At 39.6% G+C, this 23360-nt stretch overlaps 1 protein-coding gene across 5 annotated transcripts in view; it reads right to left on the bottom strand.

Moving 5' to 3' along the window:
• Positions 1-16465: 16465 nt before the first annotated feature.
• NAA16 (N-alpha-acetyltransferase 16, NatA auxiliary subunit) overlaps positions 16466-23360 on the bottom strand; it is a 72944-nt gene continuing 66049 nt past the window's right edge. For 4 of the 5 annotated variants that reach the window (XM_061133435.1, XM_061133436.1, XM_061133437.1 and 1 more), the window contains 5 exons: positions 22323-22431; positions 21798-21896; positions 21344-21487; positions 19341-19438; positions 16466-18563 (listed from right to left, as the gene is read on the bottom strand). In XM_061133435.1, the coding sequence (XP_060989418.1) occupies positions 18366-18563; positions 19341-19438; positions 21344-21487; positions 21798-21896; positions 22323-22431 (648 nt within the window). In that variant the 3' untranslated portion in view covers positions 16466-18365. Of the gene's footprint in view, positions 18564-19340; positions 19439-21343; positions 21488-21797; positions 21897-22322; positions 22432-23360 lie in introns of those variants that run through there. The other variant, XR_009691321.1, reaches the window with a different exon arrangement.

The following is a 23360-nucleotide window of genomic DNA, read 5'->3' as shown; positions in this document are numbered from 1 at the left end:
AAAACCAGCACATTCTCCAAATCAAGATTTCTCCCTTCTCCCCTCACAGAGCCAGTTGTTAAACATTTACGAGGATACAGCAGACTTTTTGCATGTATTACCCCATTTTCTCTCTACATTACCTCTTAATGTAAATGATTTACTCATGAGAAATGCCAGGCAAAACCAGCAAGTGACAGGACAAGACAGTAAAACCTGCAGCCCAGTGCTCATGGTTCCAAACCAGGTCCTGCTCCCCGACACTCCCACAGCCCCCCAACCACCTCCTCCCCACCTGCCTAACTGTAATCAGCTCTCTTGGTTTAGCTTTGGCTGCACTTGGTCTTCACTGTGGCGTGAGGGCTTTTCTCTGGTTGCAGGGTGTGGGGTCTAGAGCATGCGGGCTTCTCTACTGCAGGGGGCGCTTAGCTGTCCAGTGCCATGTGGGATCTTAGTTCCCCAACCAGGGATCGAACCCACGACACCTGTATTGGAAGCGAAGAGTCTTAAACACTGGACTGCCAGGGAAGTACCTCTCCTTCTTTACTTCTCATCTTTTCCCTTCACTTTTTCCAACCAGACTTTAAGAATAAGAAATAGGGGAGGAGCCAAGATGGCGGAGGAGTAGGACGGGGAGACCACTTTCTCTCCTACAAATTCATCAAAAGAATAACTGAACGCAGAGCAAACTTCGCAAAACAACTTCTGATCGCTAGCTGAGGTCATCAGGTGCCCAGAAAAGCAGCCCATTGTCTTCGAAAGGAGGTAGGACAAAATATAAAAGATAAAAAGTGAGACAAAAGAGCTAAGGACGGAGATCCGTCCCGGGAAGTCTTAGGCGGCATTGCTTGGGGTAGGGTCCGGGCCTGAGTGCCCTGAGGACAATCGGAGGGAGCTTCTGTGAGTTGCCAACTTGAACTGTGGGAGACCAAAAGGGAGAGAGTAAATTAACCGGCCCGAACACACTGCCGGCCGTTCGCAAAACAAAGAGACCGAGAAAGTCCAGAGAAGAGCTCGCAGGCTGCGGACCGGCCCAGCCCCGCCGGAGGCAGGAGGCAGGGGGGAGGGGAAGGTCGCGGCGAGACACAGGGCGCAGGCACCCGACCGGCGCAGGCGGGGACCGGGGCTGGGGGCGCGGAGGGCAGAAGGCGCGCGCACCCGACTGGCGCCAGCGGAAACTGAGACTGGGTCCGCGGAAGGGAGGGGGCGCGCCACACCTGGGGAGAGTGCGCCCACCAAGCCCCTGGCTGCCTGGACCGCTCTGACGGGGAAGGCACAGAGAGCAGGCGCAGCTTTTCCTTCCGCGCTTTTGTGGAACACCCGAGGGCTGGAACCCCGCGCAGCGCGGGGCGCGCTCCATATAGAACAGCCGGGAGCCGGAGCAGCGCAGAGGAGAGAGCAGCGTCAGCCCCTCCTGGCAGCCCCAGCCCATCCCCGCGGCGCAAGCCCCTCCCCGCGGAGCGACGGAACCAGCTACCTGAATAAGAGTCCACCTCCGCCCGCCTGTGTCAGGGCGGAAATGAGGCTCTGAAGAGACCGGCAAACAGAAGCGAAATAAACAAAGGGACCCGCTTCAGAAGGGACTGGTGCAACAGATTAAAATCCCTCTAGAAAACACCGACTACACCGGAAGGGGCCTGTAGATATCGAGAAGTGTGAGCTGGAACGAGGAGCTATCTGAAACTGAGCCGAACCCACACTGACCGCAACAGCTCGAGAGAAACTCCTAGATATAATTTTACTTTTTCCTTTTTTTTTTCTTTTTTTCTTTTTTCTCTTTTATTTTCCTTTAAAATCCCCTATTACTCCCCCATTACTCCTTAACTTTCATTTCCATAGATTTTTACGATTTTTTTAATTTGGGAATTTCTTTTTTTTTTTTCTTTTTCTTTTTTCTTCTTTCCTTTTTGTCTTCTATTTTCTACTTTTCTTTTTCTCTTATTTCTTTTAAAGTCCTCTAGTACTCCTCTACTACTCCTTAATTTTCATTTTCAATACACTATAACCTTACACACACAAAAAAAGAGAAGCCCTATTTTTAAACCGAAGATTATTCTCTCCCAATCTTGACTCTCTGTTTTCTGCCTCAGAACACCTCTATTTCCTCCTTTCCCCTTCTCTTCCCAATCCAATTCTGTGAATCTTTGTAGGTGACTGGGCTACGGAGAACACTCTGGGAACAGACAGCTGCGTAGATCTGTCTCTCTCCTCTTGAGTCCCCCCTTTTCTCCTCTTGCTCATCTCTATCTCCCTCCTCCCTCTCCTCTTCTTCATGTAACTCTGTGAACCTCTCTGGGTGTCCCTAATGGGGGATAATCTTTTCGCCATTATCCTAGAAGTTTTCTTATCAGTGCTGTATAGTTGGAGAAGTCCTGAGACTACAGGAAGAATAAAACTGAAATCCAGAGGCAGGAGACTTAAGCCCAAAACCTGAGAACACCAGAAAACTCCTGACTACATGGAACTTTAAGTAATAAGTGACTGTCCAAAAGCCTCCATACCTACACTGAAACCAACCACCACCCAAGAGCCAATAAGTTTTAGAGCAAGACATACCACGCAAATTCTCCAGCAACACAGGAACATAGCCCTGAACATCAACATACAGGCTGCCCAAGGTCACACCTAACACATAGACCCATCTCAAAACTTATTACTGGGCACTCCATTGCTCTCCAAAGAAAAGAAATCAAGCTCCATGCACCAGAACACTGACGCAAGCTTCCCTAACCAGGAAACCTTGACAAGCCAATCGTCTAACCCCACCCACTGGGTAAATCCTCCACAATAAAAAGGAACCACAGACCTCCAGAATACAGAAAGCCCACTCCAGACACAGCAATCTAAACAAGATGAAAAGGCAAAGAAATACCCAACAGGTAAAGGAACATGAAAAATGCCCACCAAGTCAAACAAAAGAGGAGGAGATAGGGAATCTACCTGAAAAAGAATTTAGAATAATGATAATAAAAATGATCCAAAATCTTGAAAACAAAATGGAGTTACAGATAAATAGCCTGGAAACAAAGATTGAAAAGATACAAGAAATGTTTAATAAAGACCTAGAAGAAATAAAAAAGAGTCAATTAAAAATGAATAATGCAATGAATGAGATCAAAAACACTTTGGAGGGAACCAAGAGTAGAATAATGGAGGCAGAAGATAGGATAAGTGAGGTAGAAGATAAAATGGTGGAAATAAATGAAGCAGAGAGGAAAAAAGAAAAAAGGATCAAAAGAAATGAGGACAACCTCAGGGACCTCTGGGACAATGTGAAACGCCCCAACATTCGAATCATAGGAGTTCCAGAAGAAGAAGACAAAAAGAAAGGCCATGAGAAAATACTCGAGGAGATAATAGCTGAAAACTTCCCTAAAATGGGGAAGGAAATAGCCACCCAAGTCCAAGAAACCCAGAGAGTCCCAAACAGGATAAACCCAAGGCGAAACACCCCAAGACACATATTAATCAAATTAACAAAGATCAAACACAAAGAACAAATATTAAAAGCAGCAAGGGAGAAACAACAAATAACACACAAAGGGATTCCCATAAGGATAACAGCTGATCTATCAAGAGAAACCCTCCAGGCCAGAAGGGAATGGCAGGACGTACTGAAAGTAATGAAAGAGAATAACCTACAACCTAGATTACTGTATCCAGCAAGGATCTCATTCAGATATGAAGGAGAATTCAAAAGCTTTACAGATAAGCAAAAGCTGAGAGAATTCAGCACCACCAAACCAGCTCTTCAACAAATGCTAAAGGATCTTCTCTAGACAGGAAATGCAGAAAGGCTGTATAAACGTGAACCCAAAACAACAAAGTAAATGGCAACGGGACCACACCTATCAATAATTACCTTAAATGTAAATGGGTTGAATGCCCCAACCAAAAGACAAAGACTGGCTGAATGGATACAAAAACAAGACCCCTATATATGCTGTCTACAAGAGACCCACCTCAAAACAAGAGACACATACAGACTAAAAGTGAAGGGCTGGAAAAAAATATTTCATGCAAACGGAGACCAAAAGAAAGCAGGAGTCGCAATACTCATATCAGATAAAATAGACTTTCAAATAAAGGATGTGAAAAGAGACAAAGAAGGACACTACATAATGATCAAAGGATCAATCCAAGAAGAAGATATAACAATTATAAATATATATGCACCCAACATAGGAGCACCGCAATATGTACGGCAAACACTAACAAGTATGAAAGAGGAAATTAATAGTAACACAGTAATAGTGGGAGACTTTAATACCCCACTCACAACTATGGATAGATCAACTAAACAGAAAATTAACAAGGAAACACAAACCTTAAATGACACAATGGACCAGCTAGACCTAATGGATATCTATAGGACATTTCACCCCAAAACAATCAACTTCACCTTTTTCTCAAGTGCACACGGAACCTTCTCCAGAATAGATCACATCCTGGGCCATAAATCTGGTCTTGGAAAATTCAAAAAAACTGAAATCATTCCAGTCATCTTTTCTGACCACAGTGCAGTAAGATTAGATCTCAATTACAGGAAAAAAATTGTTAAAACTTCAAACATATGGAGGCTAAATAACACGCTTCTGAATAACCAACAAATCATAGGAGAAATCAAAAAAGAAATCAAAATATGTATAGAAATGAATGAAAATGAAAACACAACAACCCAAAACCTGTGGGACACTGTAAAAGCAGTGCTAAGGGGAAGGTTCATAGCATTACAGGCTTACATCAAGAAACAAGAAAAAAACCAAATAAATAACCTAACTCTACACCTAAAGCAATTAGAGAAGGAAGAAATGAAGAACCCCAGGGTTAGCAGAAGGAAAGAAATCTTAAAAATCAGGGCAGAAATAAATGCAAAAGAAACTAAAGAGACCATAGCAAAAATCAACAAAGCTAAAAGCTGGTTTTTTGAAAAAATAAACAAAATTGACAAACCATTAGCAAGACTCATTAAGAAACAAAGAGAGAAGAACCAAATTAACAAAATTAGAAATGAAAATGGAGAGATCACAACAGACAACACTGAAATACAAAGGATCATAAGAGACTACTACCAGCAGCTCTATGCCAATAAAATGGACAACTTGGATGAAATGGACAAATTCTTAGAAAAGTATAACTTTCCAAAACTGAACCAGGAGGAAATAGAAGATCTTAACAGACCCATCACAAGCAAGGAAATCGAAACTGTAATCAAAAATCTTCCAGCAAACAAAAGCCCAGGACCAGATGGCTTCACAGCTGAATTCTACCAAAAATTTAGAGAAGAGCTAACACCTATCTTACTCAAACTCTTCCAGAAAATTGCAGATGAAGGTAAGCTTCCAAACTCATTCTATGAGGCCACCATCACCCTAATTCCAAAACCAGACAAAGATGCCACAAAAAAAGAAAACTACAGGCCAATATCACCGATGAACATAGATGCAAAAATCCTTAACAAAATTCTAGCAAACAGAATCCAACAACATATTAAAAAAATCATACACCATGACCAAGTGGGCTTTATCCCAGGAATGCAAGGATTCTTTAATATCTGCAAATCAATCAATGTAATACACCACATTAACAAATTGAAAGATAAAAATCATATGATCATCTCAATAGATGCAGAGAAAGCCTTTGACAAAATTCAACACTCATTTATGATTAAAACTCTCCAAAAAGCAGGAATAGAAGGAACATACCTCAACATAATAAAAGCTATATATGACAAACCCACAGTAAGCATCACCCTCAATGGTGAAAAATGGAAAGCATTTCCCCTGAAATCAGGAACAAGACAACGGTGCCCACTCTCACCACTACTATTCAACATAGTGTTGGAAGTTTTGGCCACAGCAATCAGAGCAGAAAAAGAAGTAAAAGGAATCCAGATAGGAAAAGAAGAAGTGAAACTCTCACTGTTTGCAGATGACATGATCCTCTACATAGAAAACCCTAAAGACTCTACCAGAAAATTACTAGAGCTAATCAATGAATATAGTAAAGTTGCAGGATATAAAATTAACACACAGAAATCCCTTGCATTCCTATATACTAACAATGAAAAAACAGAAAGAGAAATTAAGGAAACAATACCATTCACCATTGCAACAAAAAGAATAAAATACTTAGGAGTATATCTACCTAAAGAAACAAAAGACCTATACATAGAAAACTATAAAACACTGAGGAAAGAAATCAAAGAGGACACAAACAGATGGAGAAACATACCGTGTTCATGGATTGGAAGAATCAATATTGTCAAAATGGCTATTCTACCCAAAGCAATCTATAGATTCAGTGCAATCCCTATCAAGCTACCAACGGTATTTTTCACAGAACTAGACCAAATAATTTCACAATTTGTATGGAAATACAAAAACCCTCGAATAGCCAAAGTAATCTTGAGAAAGAAGAATGGAACTGGAGGAATCAACCTGCCTGACTTCAGACTCTACTACAAAGCCACAGTCATCAAGACAGTATGGTACTGGCACAAAGACAGAAATATAGATCAATGGAACAGAATAGAAAGCCCAGAGACAAATCCACGAACCTATGGACACCTTATCTTTGACAAAGGAGGCAAGGATATACAATGGAAAAAAGACAACCTCTTTAACAAGTGGTGCTGGGAAAACTGGTCAACCACTTGTAAAAGAATGAAACTAGAACACTTTCTAACACCATACACAAAAATAAACTCAAAATGGATTAAAGATCTAAATGTAAGACCAGAAACTATAAAACTCCTAGAGAAGAACATAGGCAAAACACTCTCCGACATAAATCACAGCAAGATCCTCTATGACCCACCTCCCAGAATATTGGAAATAAAAGCAAAACTAAACAAATGGGACCTAATGAAACTTAAAAGCTTTTGCACTACAAAGGAAACTATAAGAAAGGTGAAAAGACAGCCCTCAGATTGGGAGAAAATAATAGCAAATGAAGAAACAGACAAAGGATTAATCTCAAAAATATACAAGCAACTCCTGAAGCTCAATTCCAGAAAAGTAAATGACCCAATCAAAAAATGGGCCAAAGAACTAAACAGACATTTCTCCAAAGAAGACATACAGATGGCTAACAAACACATGAAAAGATGCTCAACATCACTCATTATCAGAGAAATGCAAATCAAAACCACAATGAGGTACCATTACACGCCAGTCAGGATGGCTGCTATCCAAAAGTCTACGAGCAATAAATGCTGGAGAGGGTGTGGAGAAAAGGGAACCCTCTTACACTGTTGGTGGGAATGCAAACTAGTACAGCCGCTATGGAAAACAGTGTGGAGATTTCTTAAAAAACTGGAAATAGAACTGCCATATGACCCAGCAATCCCACTTCTGGGCATACACACTGAGGAAACCAGATCTGAAAGAGACACATGCACCCCAGTGTTCATCGCAGCACTGTTTATAATAGCCAGGACATGGAAGCAACCTAGATGCCCATCAGCAGATGAATGGATAAGGAAGCTGTGGTACATATACACCATGGAATATTACTCAGCCGTTAAAAAGAATTCATTTGAACCAGTCCTAATGAGATGGATGAAGCTGGAGCCCCTTATACAGAGTGAAGTAAGCCAGAAAGATAAAGAACATTACAGCATACTAACACACATATATGGAATTTAGAAAGATGGTAATGATAACCCTATATGCAAAACAGAAAAAGAGACACAGAAATACAGAACAGACTTTTGAACTCTGTGGGAGAATGTGAGGGTGGGATATTTCAAAAGAACAGCATGTATACTATCTATGGTGAAACAGATCACCAGCCCAGGTGGGATGCATGAGACAAGTGCTCGGGCCTGGTGCACTGGGAAGACCCAGAGGAATCGGGTGGAGAGGGAGGTGGGAGGGGGGATCGGGATGGGGAATACATGTAACTCTATGGTTGATTCATATCAATGTATGACAAAACCCACTGAAATGTTGTGAAATAATTAGCCTCCAACTAATAAAAAAAAAAAAAAAAAAGTTAAGAAATAACAAGATAGAAGATGAAGTGGAAAAGGGGCAGGCTATGGCTTTTTTATTTATTTATTTTTTATTTTTTTCTTATATTTTTATTAGTTGGAGGCTAATTACTTTACAATATTGTAGTGGGTTTTGTCATACATTGACATGAATCAGCCATGGATTTACATGTGTTCCCCCTCCCAATCCCCCCTCCCACCTCCCTCTCCACCTGATCCCTCTGGGTCTTCCCAGTGCACCAGGCCCGAGCACTTGTCTCATGCATCCAGCCTGGGCTGGTGATCTGTTTCACTATAGATAATATACATGTTGCGATGCTGTTCTCTCGAAACATCCCACCTTCGCCTTCTCCCACAGAGTCCAAAATTCTGTTCTGTACTTCTGTGTCTCTTTTTCTGTTTTGCATATAGGGATATCATTACCATCTTTCTAAATTCCATATATATGTGTTAGTATGCTGTAATGTTCTTTATCTATCTGGCTTACTTCACTCTGTATAATAGGCTCCAGTTTCATCCATCTCATTAGAACTGATTCAAATGAATTCTTTTTAACAGCTGAGTAATATTCCATGGTATATATGTACCACAGCTTCCTTATCCATTCATCTGCTGGTGGGCATCTAGGTTGCTTCCATGTCCTGGCTATTATAAACAGTGCTGTGATGAACATTGGGGTGCACGTGTCTCTTTCAGATCTGGTTTCCTCAGTGTGTATGCCCAGAAGTGGGATTGCTGGGTCATATGGCAGTTCTAATTCCAGTTTTTTAAGAAATCTCCACACTGTTCTCCATAGTGGCTGTACTAGTTTGCATTCCCACCAACAGTGTAAGAGGGTTCCCTTTTCTCCACACCCTCTCCAGCATTTATTGCTTGTAGACTTTTGGATAGCAGCCATCCTGACTGGCGTGTAATGGTACCTCATTGTGGTTTTGATTTGCATTTCTCTGATAATGAGTGATGTTGAGCATCTTTTCATGTGTTTGTTAGCCATTTGTATGTCTTCTTTGGAGAAATGTCTGTTTAGTTCTTTGGCCCATTTTTTGATTGGGTCATTTACTTTTCTGGAATTGAGCTGCAGAAGTTGCTTGTATATTTTTGAGATTAATCCTTTGTCTGTTTCTTCATTTGCTATTATTTTCTCCCAATCTGAGGGCTGTTTTTTCACCTTGCTTATAGTTTCCTTTAAAACATAATTGTTTTAAAGTAGATGACAAAGGTGGCATATAACCTAGAGAGCAGCACTTGTCACAGGGTCTATTACTGATTAAGACCCTCACAAGCTAGCCTGGGGAGTTTCATGATATGTATTGAAAAGGGTGAATTTGGGCAGTGGTAACAATTAAAAAGCAGAGACATTACTTTGCCAACAAAGGCCCGTCTAGTCAGAGCTATGGTTTTTCCAGTAGTCGTGTATGGGTGTGAGAGTTGGACTATAAAGAAAGATGAGTGCTGAAGAATTGATGCTTTTGAACTGTGGTGTTGGAGAAGACTCTTCAGAGTCCCTTGGACTGTGAGGAGATCCAACCAGCCCATCCTAAAGGAAATCAGTCCTCAACATTCATTGGAAGGATTGATACTGAAGCTGAAAAGCCAATACTTTGGCCACCTGATGCAAAGAGCTGACTCATGTGAAAAGACCCTGATGCTGGGAAAGATTGAGGGCAGGAGGAGAAGAGGACGACAGAGGATGAGATGGTTGGATGGTATCACCGACTCAATGGAGATGAATTTGAGTAAGCTCCGGGAGTTGGTGAGGGACAGGGAGGCCTGGTGTGCTGCAGTCCAGGGAGGTTGCAAAGAGGCAAACATGACTGAGCAACTGAAATGAACTGAACTGAATAATTATTCTAAAGACCAGCAGGATATTAGAAATGTAAAGAATTATTATTAAACAATAGAGACTGTAGATAAGAGACCAGAAACCCAGAGCCTTGGGATTTATAATTTCTCTCCATGCATGCATGCATGTTAAGTCACGTCAGTCATGTGTGACTCTGTGCAACCCCAGACAGCAGCCCACCAGGCTCCTCTGTCCCTGGGATTTTCCATGCAAGAATACTAGAGTGGGTTGCCATTTCCTTCTCCATCTCTCTCCATAGATCTCTGAATTTTCTTTCTTTTTTCATTATCTGACCATCCAGGTGCCGTGAAAAATAGGAAGATGATCTATTAGAACCCCCAACTTGGATTCTCCAGGCTGGCTCCCATTTTATATAATTACATATTGTATCAAAACCTTAAATTTGTACTTCCTTATGAAATGTTACCTAAAGTCATTGGATTTTCATCTTTTCATAACCCTTTTTATATAACCATTCACAGTTTTTAATATGAGTTATGAGGTAGGCTCTTTGGTTCAGGAAACACAGCCTCTGTATGGGGACAGTCCTGACCCAGGGCACTTGTGGACAGCTGCAGGAACTGGCTGTAGTTTGTGATTCAAACAGGGTGAGCTTAAAAGAAGCAACTGCCTCTTTGGGCTCAGAAGGCTCCAACCAACTACCTTGCAGAGAGACAAAAAGAGATTCAAACATATACTAAAGAGGACAGCTTCCATTTAGAGGTGGCTGTAGGCAGGCTACAATGAAGCGACGTTTGCACTGCGTCATCCATGAGGCACAGTGGGGACATGACTCCCTCCAAGTCATATAGCTGGAACAGCATCTCCGGCCAACTTGAAAGGCGATGCCCATCTTCCTCCAAAACCTGTGTTCTTTCCTTGATGCCCTGGTCTCAGATCACTGGGAATAGACTCCTGAAGAACCAGGAAGACGCTCCCAAAGAAAGCAATGAGTGGTCCCCCATGATCCTCCCTCCAGCATGGCCACCCCACACTCTGCAAGCTCTTCCATTTCTATCTTATCAGTTCCCAGGACAGAGCATGTCAACATCAGAATCAGATCCTAAAAGGGGGCTTACATAAAATGTCTAGAGCCAAGCCCTCACTCAGATCACCTGCATCAGAATATGTGGAGGGAGTCTCCTAAGTGCAGTTATTTTTTAAACTTTCCTTAAGTAACTTTACCATGCAGCCAGGATGGGGAACCATGGTCTCCGAGCCACACACAGTAGCTCTCTTCCTGGGCCACACAGGTTCTTACATTTCCCAGCTCTGTCCCAGGCCAATCAGATCTGAATCCCTGAGTGTTGTCTTTTTTTTTTTTTTTTTTTGAGTGTTGTCTTTTAAACCACATTACTCTACAGTCTACTGTGGGGTATTTTTAGAATCGCTATGCTTTGTTACTATGTTTTCATTAGTTAATTTATGGGACATATTTTGATCATTATTATTTTTTGTTGTTGTTGTTGAGGTGCTAAGCCATGTCCAACTCTTTGCGACCCCATGGACTAGCACGCCAGGCTCCCCAGTTTCTCACCATCTCCTGGAGTTTGTGCAGATTCATGTCCGTTGTGTCAGTGATGCTAACCATCTCATCCCGTCGTCCCCTTCTTCTCCTGCCCTCAATCTTTCCCAGCATCAGGGTCTTTCCTGATGAGTCGGCTCTTTGCAGCAGGGGGCCAAAGTATTGGAACTTCAGCTTCAGCATCAGTGCTTCCAATGAATAATTCAGGGTTGATTTCCTTTAAGATTGACTGGTTTGATTTTGTTGTCCATGGGACTCTCAAGAATCTTTCCCAGGACCACAGTTAGAAAAAATATCAATTCTTCAGTGCTCAGCCTTCATTATGGTCCAACTCTCACATCTGTACATGACTACTGGAAAAAAAAAAAATAGCTTTGATTATACAGACCTTTGTCAGCAAAAGTGATGCCTCTGCTTTTTAAATGCTGTCTAGGTTTGTCATCGAGTTTCTTCCAAGGAGCATCTTTTAATTTCATGGCTGCAGTCACCATCTGCAGTGATTTTCGAGCCCAAGAAAAGAAAATCTGCCACTGTTTCCACTTTTCACCCTTCTATTTGCCATGAAGTGATGGGGCTGGATGCCATGATCTTAGTTTTCTGAATGTTGAGTTTTAAGCCAGCTTTTTCACTTTCCTCTTTCACTGATAATTAAAGAGGAAAAAAAAAGAATCTCTGCGAGGGGCCTAGCCTTGGTTTCTTAGGCTCCCCACCTGATGGCCACAGGCACCTGGTGGGGAGTCACTAAACGCAGTCCTGTCCCTGTGGGCAGAGACAGCACACAGGCGCCAGAGGTCTCAGGAGGAGCCTGGCCAGAGCTCCTATTGTTGGAAAGGAAATTCCTTGCGGCCCAGCGGAAAGCCCGCCTACGCTGGAGAAGCCATCAGAAGCCCACATCCTCGGAGGCGTCCCCAGCAAGGTGGTAAGAGAGACAGAGATAGCAACAATGACTGCGAACACTCATCCGGCACTGTGTGTGGGCCGTTCCGAGGGCTCTGCACAGAACTCATTACTTCTCACTGCAGCTATGTCTGTGAGTCAGAAGAGTACAAAAGTGACAGCCATGAAGAGGGGTCTAGGGTACTACAGCCCAGCGACACTCATCTCAAAGAAACATGGGTTTTTATACAATAGTGGAATAATGGGCTGAAAGCAGTAATTGGGAATAAGGATACATATTTTCTGTGAGAAAGTAAACAGCCTCCACTTGAAAAACCCGCATAATGGGTGGAGATCTCAGTTAACGTCAAGAGAAAAGGAAATACTGAGGGCAGAGACGGAAGATGTGTAGAACTATGATAACCGTATCTCTTGACATAACTATCATAACTATGATAACCGTAACTACAATAAATCTTCTGAGTCCCTTGGACTCTACAAGAGATGGAATAAGTCAATCCTCAAAGAAATCAACCCCGAATACTCATTGGAAGGACTGATGCAGAAGCTGAAGCTCCAATACATTTGGCCACCTGATGTGAAGAGCTGACTCACTGATGCTGGGAAGACTCTGAGGCAGGGAAAGTCTGAGGCAGGAGAAGAAGGGGGTGACAGAGGATGAGGTGGTTGGATAGCATCACCGACTCAATGAACACGAGTTTGAGCAAACTCTGGGAGATAGTGCAGGACAGGGAAGCCTGGTGTACCAGAGTCCGTGGGGTGGCAAAGTCAGACACGACTTAGCGATAGAACAACAAATAACCAAGGAGTGGAATATTCCCAGAGGGTAAGTTGTACAGAATAAAAGGAAGAGGCACAGAGGGAAGCCTATGAAAAACAGATAATGAGGATGAGAGTCTGGCTGAGAACAAGCCAGAGGGGTTATACCTTAAGTGGTCACTATGAAATGGGCCACAGCTCTGTCAAGAGGCTTAGTCCCAACAGATCCTTGGTGGATTAGGATAGGGTGGGATAGGTGAGCTGGCTTTCAGAATTCAGTAATCGTCCAGACAGAAGTCCTTTTAAAGGCAGTCTTAGCTTCTGATAATTAGAAAATCTCCAACCAGTCTGAAATCAGCTGTGAGAACTGATGATATGGCTGCAGATTCAGGGGCTCCCAAGAGCCAAGGCTAACACATAATCCAACTCAGGTGACACAAAGACACTTTAGCAACTTGAAGATAAAGAAGGTTCACTTAATCACAACTTGTATGGGCGTGTGCTCAGTCGCGTTCAACTCATTGTGATCCCACGGACTGTAGCCCACCAGGTTCCTCTGTCCATGGGGTTTTTCAGGCAAGAACACTGGGGTGTGTTGCCATTTCCTCCTCCAGAGATCTTCCTGACCCAGGGATTAAAACTGTCTCCTGCATTGGCAGGCGGATTCTTTACCACTGAGCCACCTGGAAACTTTAGAAATAACATCCACACGTTCAGGAGGAAGGAGGTAGAGCTAGTAGGTATGCTATTAGTAATTAAAATCATTTTAACAAATTGTTAAGAACCAAGTCTATTAATGAGACTGTCCAAGCTATTTCATAGCTAAAAACGTACCAGACCTCATTAACTCTTCTCAGAGTCACCACGCACTGAAATCCATTGTAATTCCTAAGTTTTGGAGCTACTTAAACCTACAATGTCCAAACATCTTTATTCCACAACATATTAAAAAATTTGAGACACATGGCCACTCAGTCATCTACTATCAATCCTCACCTCAAGGCCTTGAGCCTGTTAAGTCCTCCTGGAAAGTTCCTCCCACCAATATCTGATCAGCAAAGCTGTCCAAATGTCATCCCACTAGAAATGCTTCCTTGGCCCATCCTACTTAAAAACAGTAAACCCTTCCCAATCATGTATTTAGTGAAGAGTAATATACACACCATCTCAAACTAATTACATGGTCTGTTTTCAGTTAACTGCTGTTTATCTGCTTATCTTTCCATTTTTGAGAGAGGAAAAAGATGTATTAAAATCTGCAGTTGTAATTTGGTATTTCTACTTCTCTCTTTAGCACTGTATTTTTGCTTGATATAAACTAAGGTATAAGTAAGTGCATGTAAGTCAACAGTAGACATATCTTCTCATATTTTTATTGAGATGACTGAGGCAACAGTTTCAGGTGTACAACACAACTCACTGTATATACATACTGCAATATGATCATCACAGTAAGTCCAGTTAATACGTATCACTACAGTTAAAAAGTTTTCTATTTGTTCCCATTTAATTTTTAGTGTTAAATTTGTATTTTTATCAATGTATAAATAATTCCTCTTTGCCACTGTATTCTGCATTAAATTCTATTCAAACTATTACTCCATCTTTATTCTGGTTCATATTAGCTTGCTGTGTTTCTATCTCCATGCTTTTATTTCAAGTGTATAAACAATTTTAATACAATCTAAAAATCTGAGTTTAACCCATTTATTGTCATCAGTGGTCCATCAGAATTTTTCATTCACTGTAATCTTTGTTCCTCTTTTTCTGCTTTCCACCAGATAAATTTTCTTCTTTTATATTTGTTTTATGATAGTTTTTAACAATATTTATGTTTGTGCATAGTGAAAAATTCATCAATTTCTTAATCTTTTCTACGTAAGGTCCTCTTAAGGTACTTTAGCTCTTACTTTAATCTGTACCTCCAACTCCAGCCCTGACGGTAATGCCTAGAGTTTTAATTGTTACATTAAAAATAGCTTGGTAACAGTAAACTCTGCAAAGTTACTTGATCACTCTTCTCGTTGTATCTCTAGGAACATCTTCCCAATTCTGTTACCTCTTAATATTGTTCCAAAAGCATTTTCTACCAGGACCTTTCTAAGGCAAATCTGAGGTTTATATGACTAAGGATTTTTTTTTTTTGACTAAGGATATTTTTAAATGCTATCATCTTCTAATGCTCATTTGCTTGGATATACAATTTTAAGCTCAAAGTAACTTTTCCTCAATCCTTAAAAAGTCTTTCATCTTCTTACATTCAATAATACTTTTCAGAAACCTGATTTTTCTTCACAGTAATTATCACTACCTGATATTATATAAAAATTTGTTTGCTCTCCCCTACTAAAATATAATCTCCATGAAAATAAGGACACTTTTGTTCACTACTGTGTTTGTCATACCTGGAACGATGTCTGACACATAAAAGATGCTCAATAAAACATAGACTGAATCATATAGCTTTTTACCCTGTGGGCTTTGCCTGCTAAATGCATTCCTCAAGGAAGAAGCCAGGAATTTCCTAGCAGTCCAGTGTTCAGGAGACTCAGTGCTTCCACTGCAGGGGGCACAGGTTCCACCCCTGGTCAGGGAAATAAAACCCACAAGCCATGTGGCACGGCCAAAAAAGGGAGAAACCACAAGAAACCTAGAGTCAAATTCTGAAGTCATGACACAATCACACGAATCTGCCTTTTCCTATCTGTTCCGATAAACCTGGCAAGCTCAAAGGACTTTTCATGCCGAGACTAGAGATCTCACTAAGTACTTGGCCCTCAGATGCATCTCCGTTAGGTTTATCATTATTCTCCTGTAGCTTTCCAAAACTAAAAGGTCCTCTGCCAAACTTGGGATAGGGTGGAGGGACACGACTGAGGGACATGATACAAAACCCTCACTAAAAAGGACCCCTATCCACAGTCCAGGTTTGCCATGCTTACACTCAAAGTGGGATGGGAGTAAACAGATACAATCTCTACACACAGAGGAACATAACACCGGATCTCACTGATCCCAGTGTCACTCTCTTCCTGCCTTCCACACCTTAAACCTAACTGCCCACATCTCCACTGTACCCACCCTACGCAACTCAGAAACTCCAACGATCCCAATGGAATCCTTTTTAAAGACTGCTGTTGAAAGCACATTTCCACATAAATTATGATTAACTGGCATCTTTTAAAGAAATGGCACTTACTGACAGTAACATGACAAATTACATGTTTCCCAGGGTATTTAGTGACAAAGATAGCCTACTTCTAATATTATTAAAACACTAAAAAGAAGCCAAGCTGTTGTGGCACTAATACTGGTAGGTGGTTATTTTTTAAAAAATAAACTTGTAAAACTAAGATAATTTCGTATTCTCTCAAAGAAAAACACTTTGCAAAAATATTTTGATAGTGTAAAGCAATAAAAAAAAACAAGCAATTCTGATAGTATGAAGCAATAACACAAACACAAGTAAGTACAAAATAATTTATTACAGCATTATATAGGTTGGCATTATTTTACAGTGAATTCTTTTCTCTCAACAATTATGAATCTAAATATTAACTTAGCGTGAAGGAAAACAATTTTAATTAGAACAGTTTCTCTAAATAAAATCTCTTTTGAATTTATATTTGTCTTAAAAGGAAGTATTAAAGTTACAGACATATGGTTCTGAAAAAAACATATTCAATGATGCTATTACTGTTTTCTGTACAAGATAGAACAAAAGCTATCCCCCCCAAATATTGCTCAACACCACTATGTTTTAATAGTTACACTGTTGCAGGGAGGAAGCCAATTCTGACTCCATGTTGGAAATGGTTTCTTTGACTTGCTTTCGTTATGATCATACTTAATGGCTTGGCTGGAGGACCCTTGCCCTGTGCTTGCCTATAAACTAAAGTGCCTTTGTTCAGAACCCTGTCTACCTGCAGATGGCTGAAGGGAGAAATTAACACGTCCCCTGACTGAAGCCTGCCATTCTGGAAGATGTTTGCAAGACTAACAGTCTTTTTACTTTGCTTCCTCACCTCCCCCCATCTCTGATCTATAAAAGAATCTGGCATCCAGACCCTGTGAGATGGTTATTTGAGGCACCAGGCCTGCCATCTTCTTGGTCGCTGCTTTCCAGATAAAGTCTCTTCCTTGTCTCAACAGCTCGTCTCTGGGATTCGCTGCCCTATCATGTGGCAAGCAGAGTGGGCTTGGACTCGGTAACAGAACTAGTTGATGGTCTAGATTCTCATTTTGCTGATATTAAAATGTATTTAAATAGTCAATGTATAGCTGTAAGAGTAAAAATACCTCACTGAAATTTGTCTTCTGCCCCATTATGCCCTCCTGAAGCACACCACTCATATATATAACTACTTAAACTACCTGGGAACACACAAAGCAATTGAGTCAAAAAAGCATAATTCTTGCCTGTGGATCTTCAAGTCTGACCTAGATATGCTACAAATTCACCACTGAATTTTCATGATTAAGAGGCAAATAGATCCCCAAACCCTGAATCATCAACATAAAACTGCAGTACCCTCATTCAACAGACAATAGCATTTTCATGGATATTAAGAAGAAAATGGTACATCAGAAAAAAATTAAGGTGGACAGAGTATCACACTAAAGTTAAGCTTTAAATAAATATTTGCCAAAAGGAGTTCCATACCGTTTCTGACATACAGTTAATACTTGAATGTTGATGTGCTTTAAAAAGCAAACAGACAATAACAAAACAAACCAAGAAGGGATCAAAACATAGAATTCTGAAATGAAACCTGAATCTAAAGAAAATAATACAGTGGAGCTGGATTCAACTTAGGTTAATTAAGAAATTATCATCGAAAAAAAAAAAAGAAAGAAATTATCATCGTTACAATATGAAGTGACAGCAACCATCACAATGCTAACAACGGAAAAATTTACGACAACTGTACAAGAACAAACAGGTAATTTTAACAGATTTTTATGTAAAGTGGCAGAGTCAGATAAAGAATAAAAGCAGCTTACAGAATACTCCATTCAAAAAAATGATATCCAATCACAGCTGACCTTTGTACAAAGCAACAGTTAGGTGCACTGACTCTCCGTGTAGTCACAAATACACATACACTTATAGTTGGCCGCCTGTGCACACACAGTTCCTCCCTACCTGGGTTCTGCATCAGATTCAACCAACCGCGGACGACAGGGTAAGGTAGTATTTACTATGGAAAAAATCAACACATTAAGTGGATCCTTGCAATTCAAACCCATGTTGTTCAAGGGCCAAAATTATTTCATTTCTTATCTATATTGAAATACAAGCTGGAAAAGAAACCTTGACCTGAATTCAGCTTTGAGTCTAAGAGACGTCAACTTTCTAGAGGATTTCAAGTTTCATTTGCCAAGACATCACAGTTGGCTGTGTGGTTCAGAGCCGCGCCGTGACTGCCGAACTCGCTCAGAGCGGGCAGGAAAGCAGAAGTGAAGGGAAGCAGCTTGTGACAGGCCATCCTGTACTCCTCATACTGGGAGCTGCAGCTCCCAAAGCTGCCATCAAGCAGCGCCTCAGAAACCTTTATTAAAGTCTATGTAAACAAAGAAAAAATGAAAATTATTTAAAAAATAGTCTGGTTAATAATCACCTTAATCAAAAGATGTAGTTTGTTAATTAAGCAATAGAAAATCAAGAAGGCCTCACTCTAAAATAACTTCTTGCTATCTATAACAAGTAATCACCACAAAAAAGAACACTTAAAAAATCATTTCTATGAGGCCTTGAAAAAGCAACAGAATTCTAATACTTTAAAAAGGTGAATCTCTGAAACTATAATCATTTAAGTGAAGCTGCTCAGTTGTGTGTGACTCTTTGCAACCCCATGGACTGTAGCTTACCAGGGTCCATGGGATTTTCCAGGCAAGAGTACTGGAGTGGGTTGCCATTTCCTTCTCCAAGGGATCTTCCCGACCCGGGGATCGAACCCGGGTCTCTCACATTGCAGGCAGACGCTTTACCCTCTGAGCCACCAGGAAAGCCCATAATCATTGAAAGTGTCCTTTATTAACAGTAATAGTTCCCATTTACTGAGTGCTTACTACATGCCAAGCACCTCACAGTTTACTATTTCAGTTAACTGTTATGCTAACTCTGAGATGGACCATATTTTCATCCTCAACTTATAAATGAGGAAAAGGACGCTAAAGAGGTAAATTGCCTAACATGATACAGCTCACAGCGAGCAGAGCTGAGATTCAAATCCAGATGTAACTCTGAAGGCACACTCAGGAATTACGTTGCAAAGAGAAGTTTTGTTAGCTCACTCGGTATCCACAATCTGTGGCAATCGGTTGGTGAAAAATCTTACCTTTACATTTTTATCTTTTACAGTTTCATCCAGTCTAGTGGCAATAGCAATTGCTTTCTCTTGCCTTGACTTGTCCAGAAAATACATCATTTTAGCACCTGAAATACCAAGACATTTCAATACCAGTAAATGTGGACATCTTACATTTGATCTGAACCGACCAGTGACGTAAAATGTGGCTCCAGGTATCCAGTCAGCAGTGGGCTGCACACAACTGTGGCCTTTTTTCCCTAACTCCCTATTCCATGATATCCCCCTGACAGCTTGGGGCCACAAGGAGAGTATTCGTACTATGTTTAGACACATACAAAAAAAGCCCCCTACCAATTGGGGCTTTTTCTGTGATAAAAGATGGCTGTGAAACATTTACCAGGACCAGGGTTAACAACCCCACCCCTCAGAAATGGAAATATGGGCTACCCCTGTGACATTAGTCAGTATTTCAACTAAAATCACTTTTGAAACATGATACTCTAAAATAAAACACCTAGGGAACAAATTGTTATCAAAGAGCAGTGTGATAGTTGGACAACAGGAAAATCCTTGCATATTCATGAAGAAAGTAACTTTTAAAGCTATTTTGAAGTAAAATACAATTTATGTTCCCCCTGTAAACTACGTGGTCCATGTTCCTTTTTCTGCTGGTCTTTTATTGATTTGTATTTTTATTATTGATCTATAAGATTAGTATGTGTATTGCTAAATTTAATCAGTTACACATCTGTGAGTATTTTCCCTTCTCGGCCTTATGATTTTCTTTATGGCTTTTTCTTTTTTAGTGAGGCAAAAATTATCTTTTTCTGAGAACATCACATAATGCTTAGAAAGGCATTCCCCATTATTGTAAGAACTATCTCCTTCCATTATCCTGTGTTTTTGATGAGAAATTCTCACCTGCCCTTACTACCAAGAAGAACTGTAATTTTTCATAGGAATTAACTTTTTTCATAGGTAACAGAACCAAGCAGTTTTCCTTTACAACAAGAAAGTTTAGGTTAAAATATTTAAATACATGGCTTAAAGTAGGAGCATAGTTAATTGCATCCTGTACTTCATTTATTTTGTTCCCAGCTCCGTTTAAAGTCTTTTTCTAGTTTGCATTTAATGCCACTTTGTCATTTTATGAACTTGTATAGACTGCCTAAAATCCTTCCTCTACAGGGCAGGATATAGTAAGTCCTCAAAACACAAAATACATAAAGTAATAAAAATACAAGAAAAAATAAGTCTCGCATAACCTCAACATTCAATCATTAAAGCTTTAATACACGCTTCTCTTTAGCTTTTATGCTATGTATATTTTTACACAGTCGAGACTGTATTATATATTAATTCTGTATATATATTATAAAAGTGTTTGCTCCTGTTATTACAAATCTTTTGAATAAATATCACTTTCTATTTCTATCTGGCAGTCCATACTGCAGTCCTACTGCTGTTTCCACTATAACTGAACATGCATTAAATTTGCTTCCATTCTCTTCCTCATCCTTAACACACAGAATTCCAGTTAATACCTTTGACCTTAAAACTCTTTCTTTGCTTTGGATTCTTTAAAATTATTTACACAAGTATGTATAGCCATAGCAAAAGACAAAGTTCTTGATAAGAACGACAAACTGTTTTCCTACTTGGTCAGACCAATTCACACCTGCAGCAGTAAAATAAGAGACTGCTTAACACTACAGCTTTCCCATACTTTAGCCTTCTTTTTTCAAACACGAATAACCTTTCCTTTTAGGTGGTAGGTTAGGTTAGAGATTTTTCTTATTTTCAGGGGAAGGCATGTACTGCTATGAACTTCTCTCAAGAATTGCTTTGGTGGCATCCCATAGATTCTGTATGGTTGTGTTTAAAAATAATCTTTCCTAATTTGAAAGATCAAAATTATACTGTGTTCCTTTCTTTTTCTCTGATAGTTTGATCATCTTGCCAAACTTTTTTTTCCATCATATTCTAACTTTTTGCCATGAACATTTTAACCCCGGGAGCTAAACACCAACCTGAAAGTAGATGCTGAAGAGAGGCAGCATTATGTTTGAGAAAATCCTCATTAAAACTTTCCAAATCCTTGTTAACAAATATTTTCTGCATTTCCTGAGATAGAACTTTGCTCACGGTGTCTGGAAGATTACTGTGATTAGACACTATTAAAACAGAACATTTGCAGTTTACAGTATGTCTGACCTGTCCTTTGAAACAACATCAATTGAAATATATTCATATTCATTATTAAGCCTGATATATTTTACATAATAAAAATAGGAGTGCTCCTTTGGAATATAAAAACATTCCAGCTTAAAATGCACTAATTTCTAACATATCTTTGCTAGTATCTTCATTTAAGTACTTTGCAAACTTTTTTCTTTGTACTAATCTCTTTCATGTCCAGCTTAATAGAAGACAAGTGAACTGTCATCATTACTTTTACATAAATATTACCTTTTTTATACTTACCAGATTTAGAAAATTTAATTAAACATTCATGTAGCCATGGGTTATTCCTGTTGATGGCAAAAGCTCTTTTAACAGACTGCAGCATTAACAGAAACTTTCCTATGTCAGAAAAAATTAGAACAGTAACAGCATCAATATTTAAGTATGTTATTTTATTCCCTTTATTTTAGCCTCACTTAAAATTCAGAAATATAGTATTATCTTTCCTATAACCTTCAAAAGCAAAATTCAAAGTTGATTTTAGTTATCAGGGACAACTTTTATTTTCTAAAGAAATGCTTGAAAAATCATGAAGAATTACTTCAGGTAAACAATCTGTATGCCTGTTCAAATAATTCACTTGATCATAATATTCTAATCCATTACTCAGTAAAGTTTTGAGTAACAAAGGAAAAAGGGATTAAGAGCCTTTGTGGGAGGTTGAAATGAAGATCTGAGAAACAAAAAGAGATCTAACTCACAAACATTATACTGAATATGGTCACCAATAAAATAAAAAATGAAAATCTGAATCCAAACTATTACCTTTTCTAAAATATATTTCAAATGCTAATAGATGAGTGTCAATGTTATCAGCAACAAGGTTCTTAAGAGGTATAAGAAACTTGATAGCTTCTTCTAATGGATTTTCTATCTATTTTGAAACAGAAAGAAAAATTATTGTATTTAAAAAGCAGTCACACAAGTCAAATTTACCCCCAAATTTTATACTAATGCATAGCTGAAGTAATCTAGATAGTTCTCTTTATATAACCAAGAAGAAAAAAATTTAAAACTACCAACTATAAACAAAGTACTGTCAATACTTTTCAAGATGGAAATAGCTCTATTGTTTTCATGATTATAAAATTCAAAATAATTTTATAAAAATAAAAAAATACAGAAAATTATTCTGTAGACTTAATGAAGTGGTACTACAAGTACCGTTATGCTACCAAGCCCCTTAAACTACAGACATTTTAAAGTAAGGAGACAAATACAACTGCATGACATAACTGAAAAAAAGTCAAGTTTAAAATACTTATACTAGATTCACAGTGAATAAACCAAAAAGCTAAATATTTCCCTAAATCTGGTTCCTACATAACTATTAATATTTTGAAAAAAATTGTGGAGATAAGGTCCTATTCTCTTTGCAGCTAAAACATTTTCTAGTAAAGTATATAAAATGCTGCCATATTTCACTGTATTGCTGCTCTAACAAATTACCAAAAATTTACTGTATTAACGCAAATTTAGGGATTTCTCTGGCGGTACCATGGTTAAGACTCTGTGCTCCCAATGCAGGGGGCATGCGTTCAATCTCTGGTTATGATAGAGACAAAGCAGGTGATTAAACAGCTAATCCCATGAGGGAATTTAAGTAGAAAAAATATGGGAGACCTCTTTAAGCTAATGATTACTCCAAGAAAGCAGGTTCACTTAACCAAAAAACCAAGCAGCCTTGCTTGGCAGCAAAGCCATGCAACAGAAGCAAAGGATGTGCCCCCAAAACAGTAAAAAAAAATGGCGGCACGAGGCCCACATCCTGCCCAGTGAGCTCAGGGCCTCAGTGATCCCGGG

Source organism: Dama dama, chromosome 30, assembly GCF_033118175.1.
Source record: "Dama dama isolate Ldn47 chromosome 30, ASM3311817v1, whole genome shotgun sequence".
In the NCBI taxonomy this organism is placed as follows: domain Eukaryota; kingdom Metazoa; phylum Chordata; class Mammalia; order Artiodactyla; family Cervidae; genus Dama; species Dama dama.
Note: the sequence above shows the minus strand (reverse complement) of the source record. Positions and strands in the feature narration are given on the sequence as shown.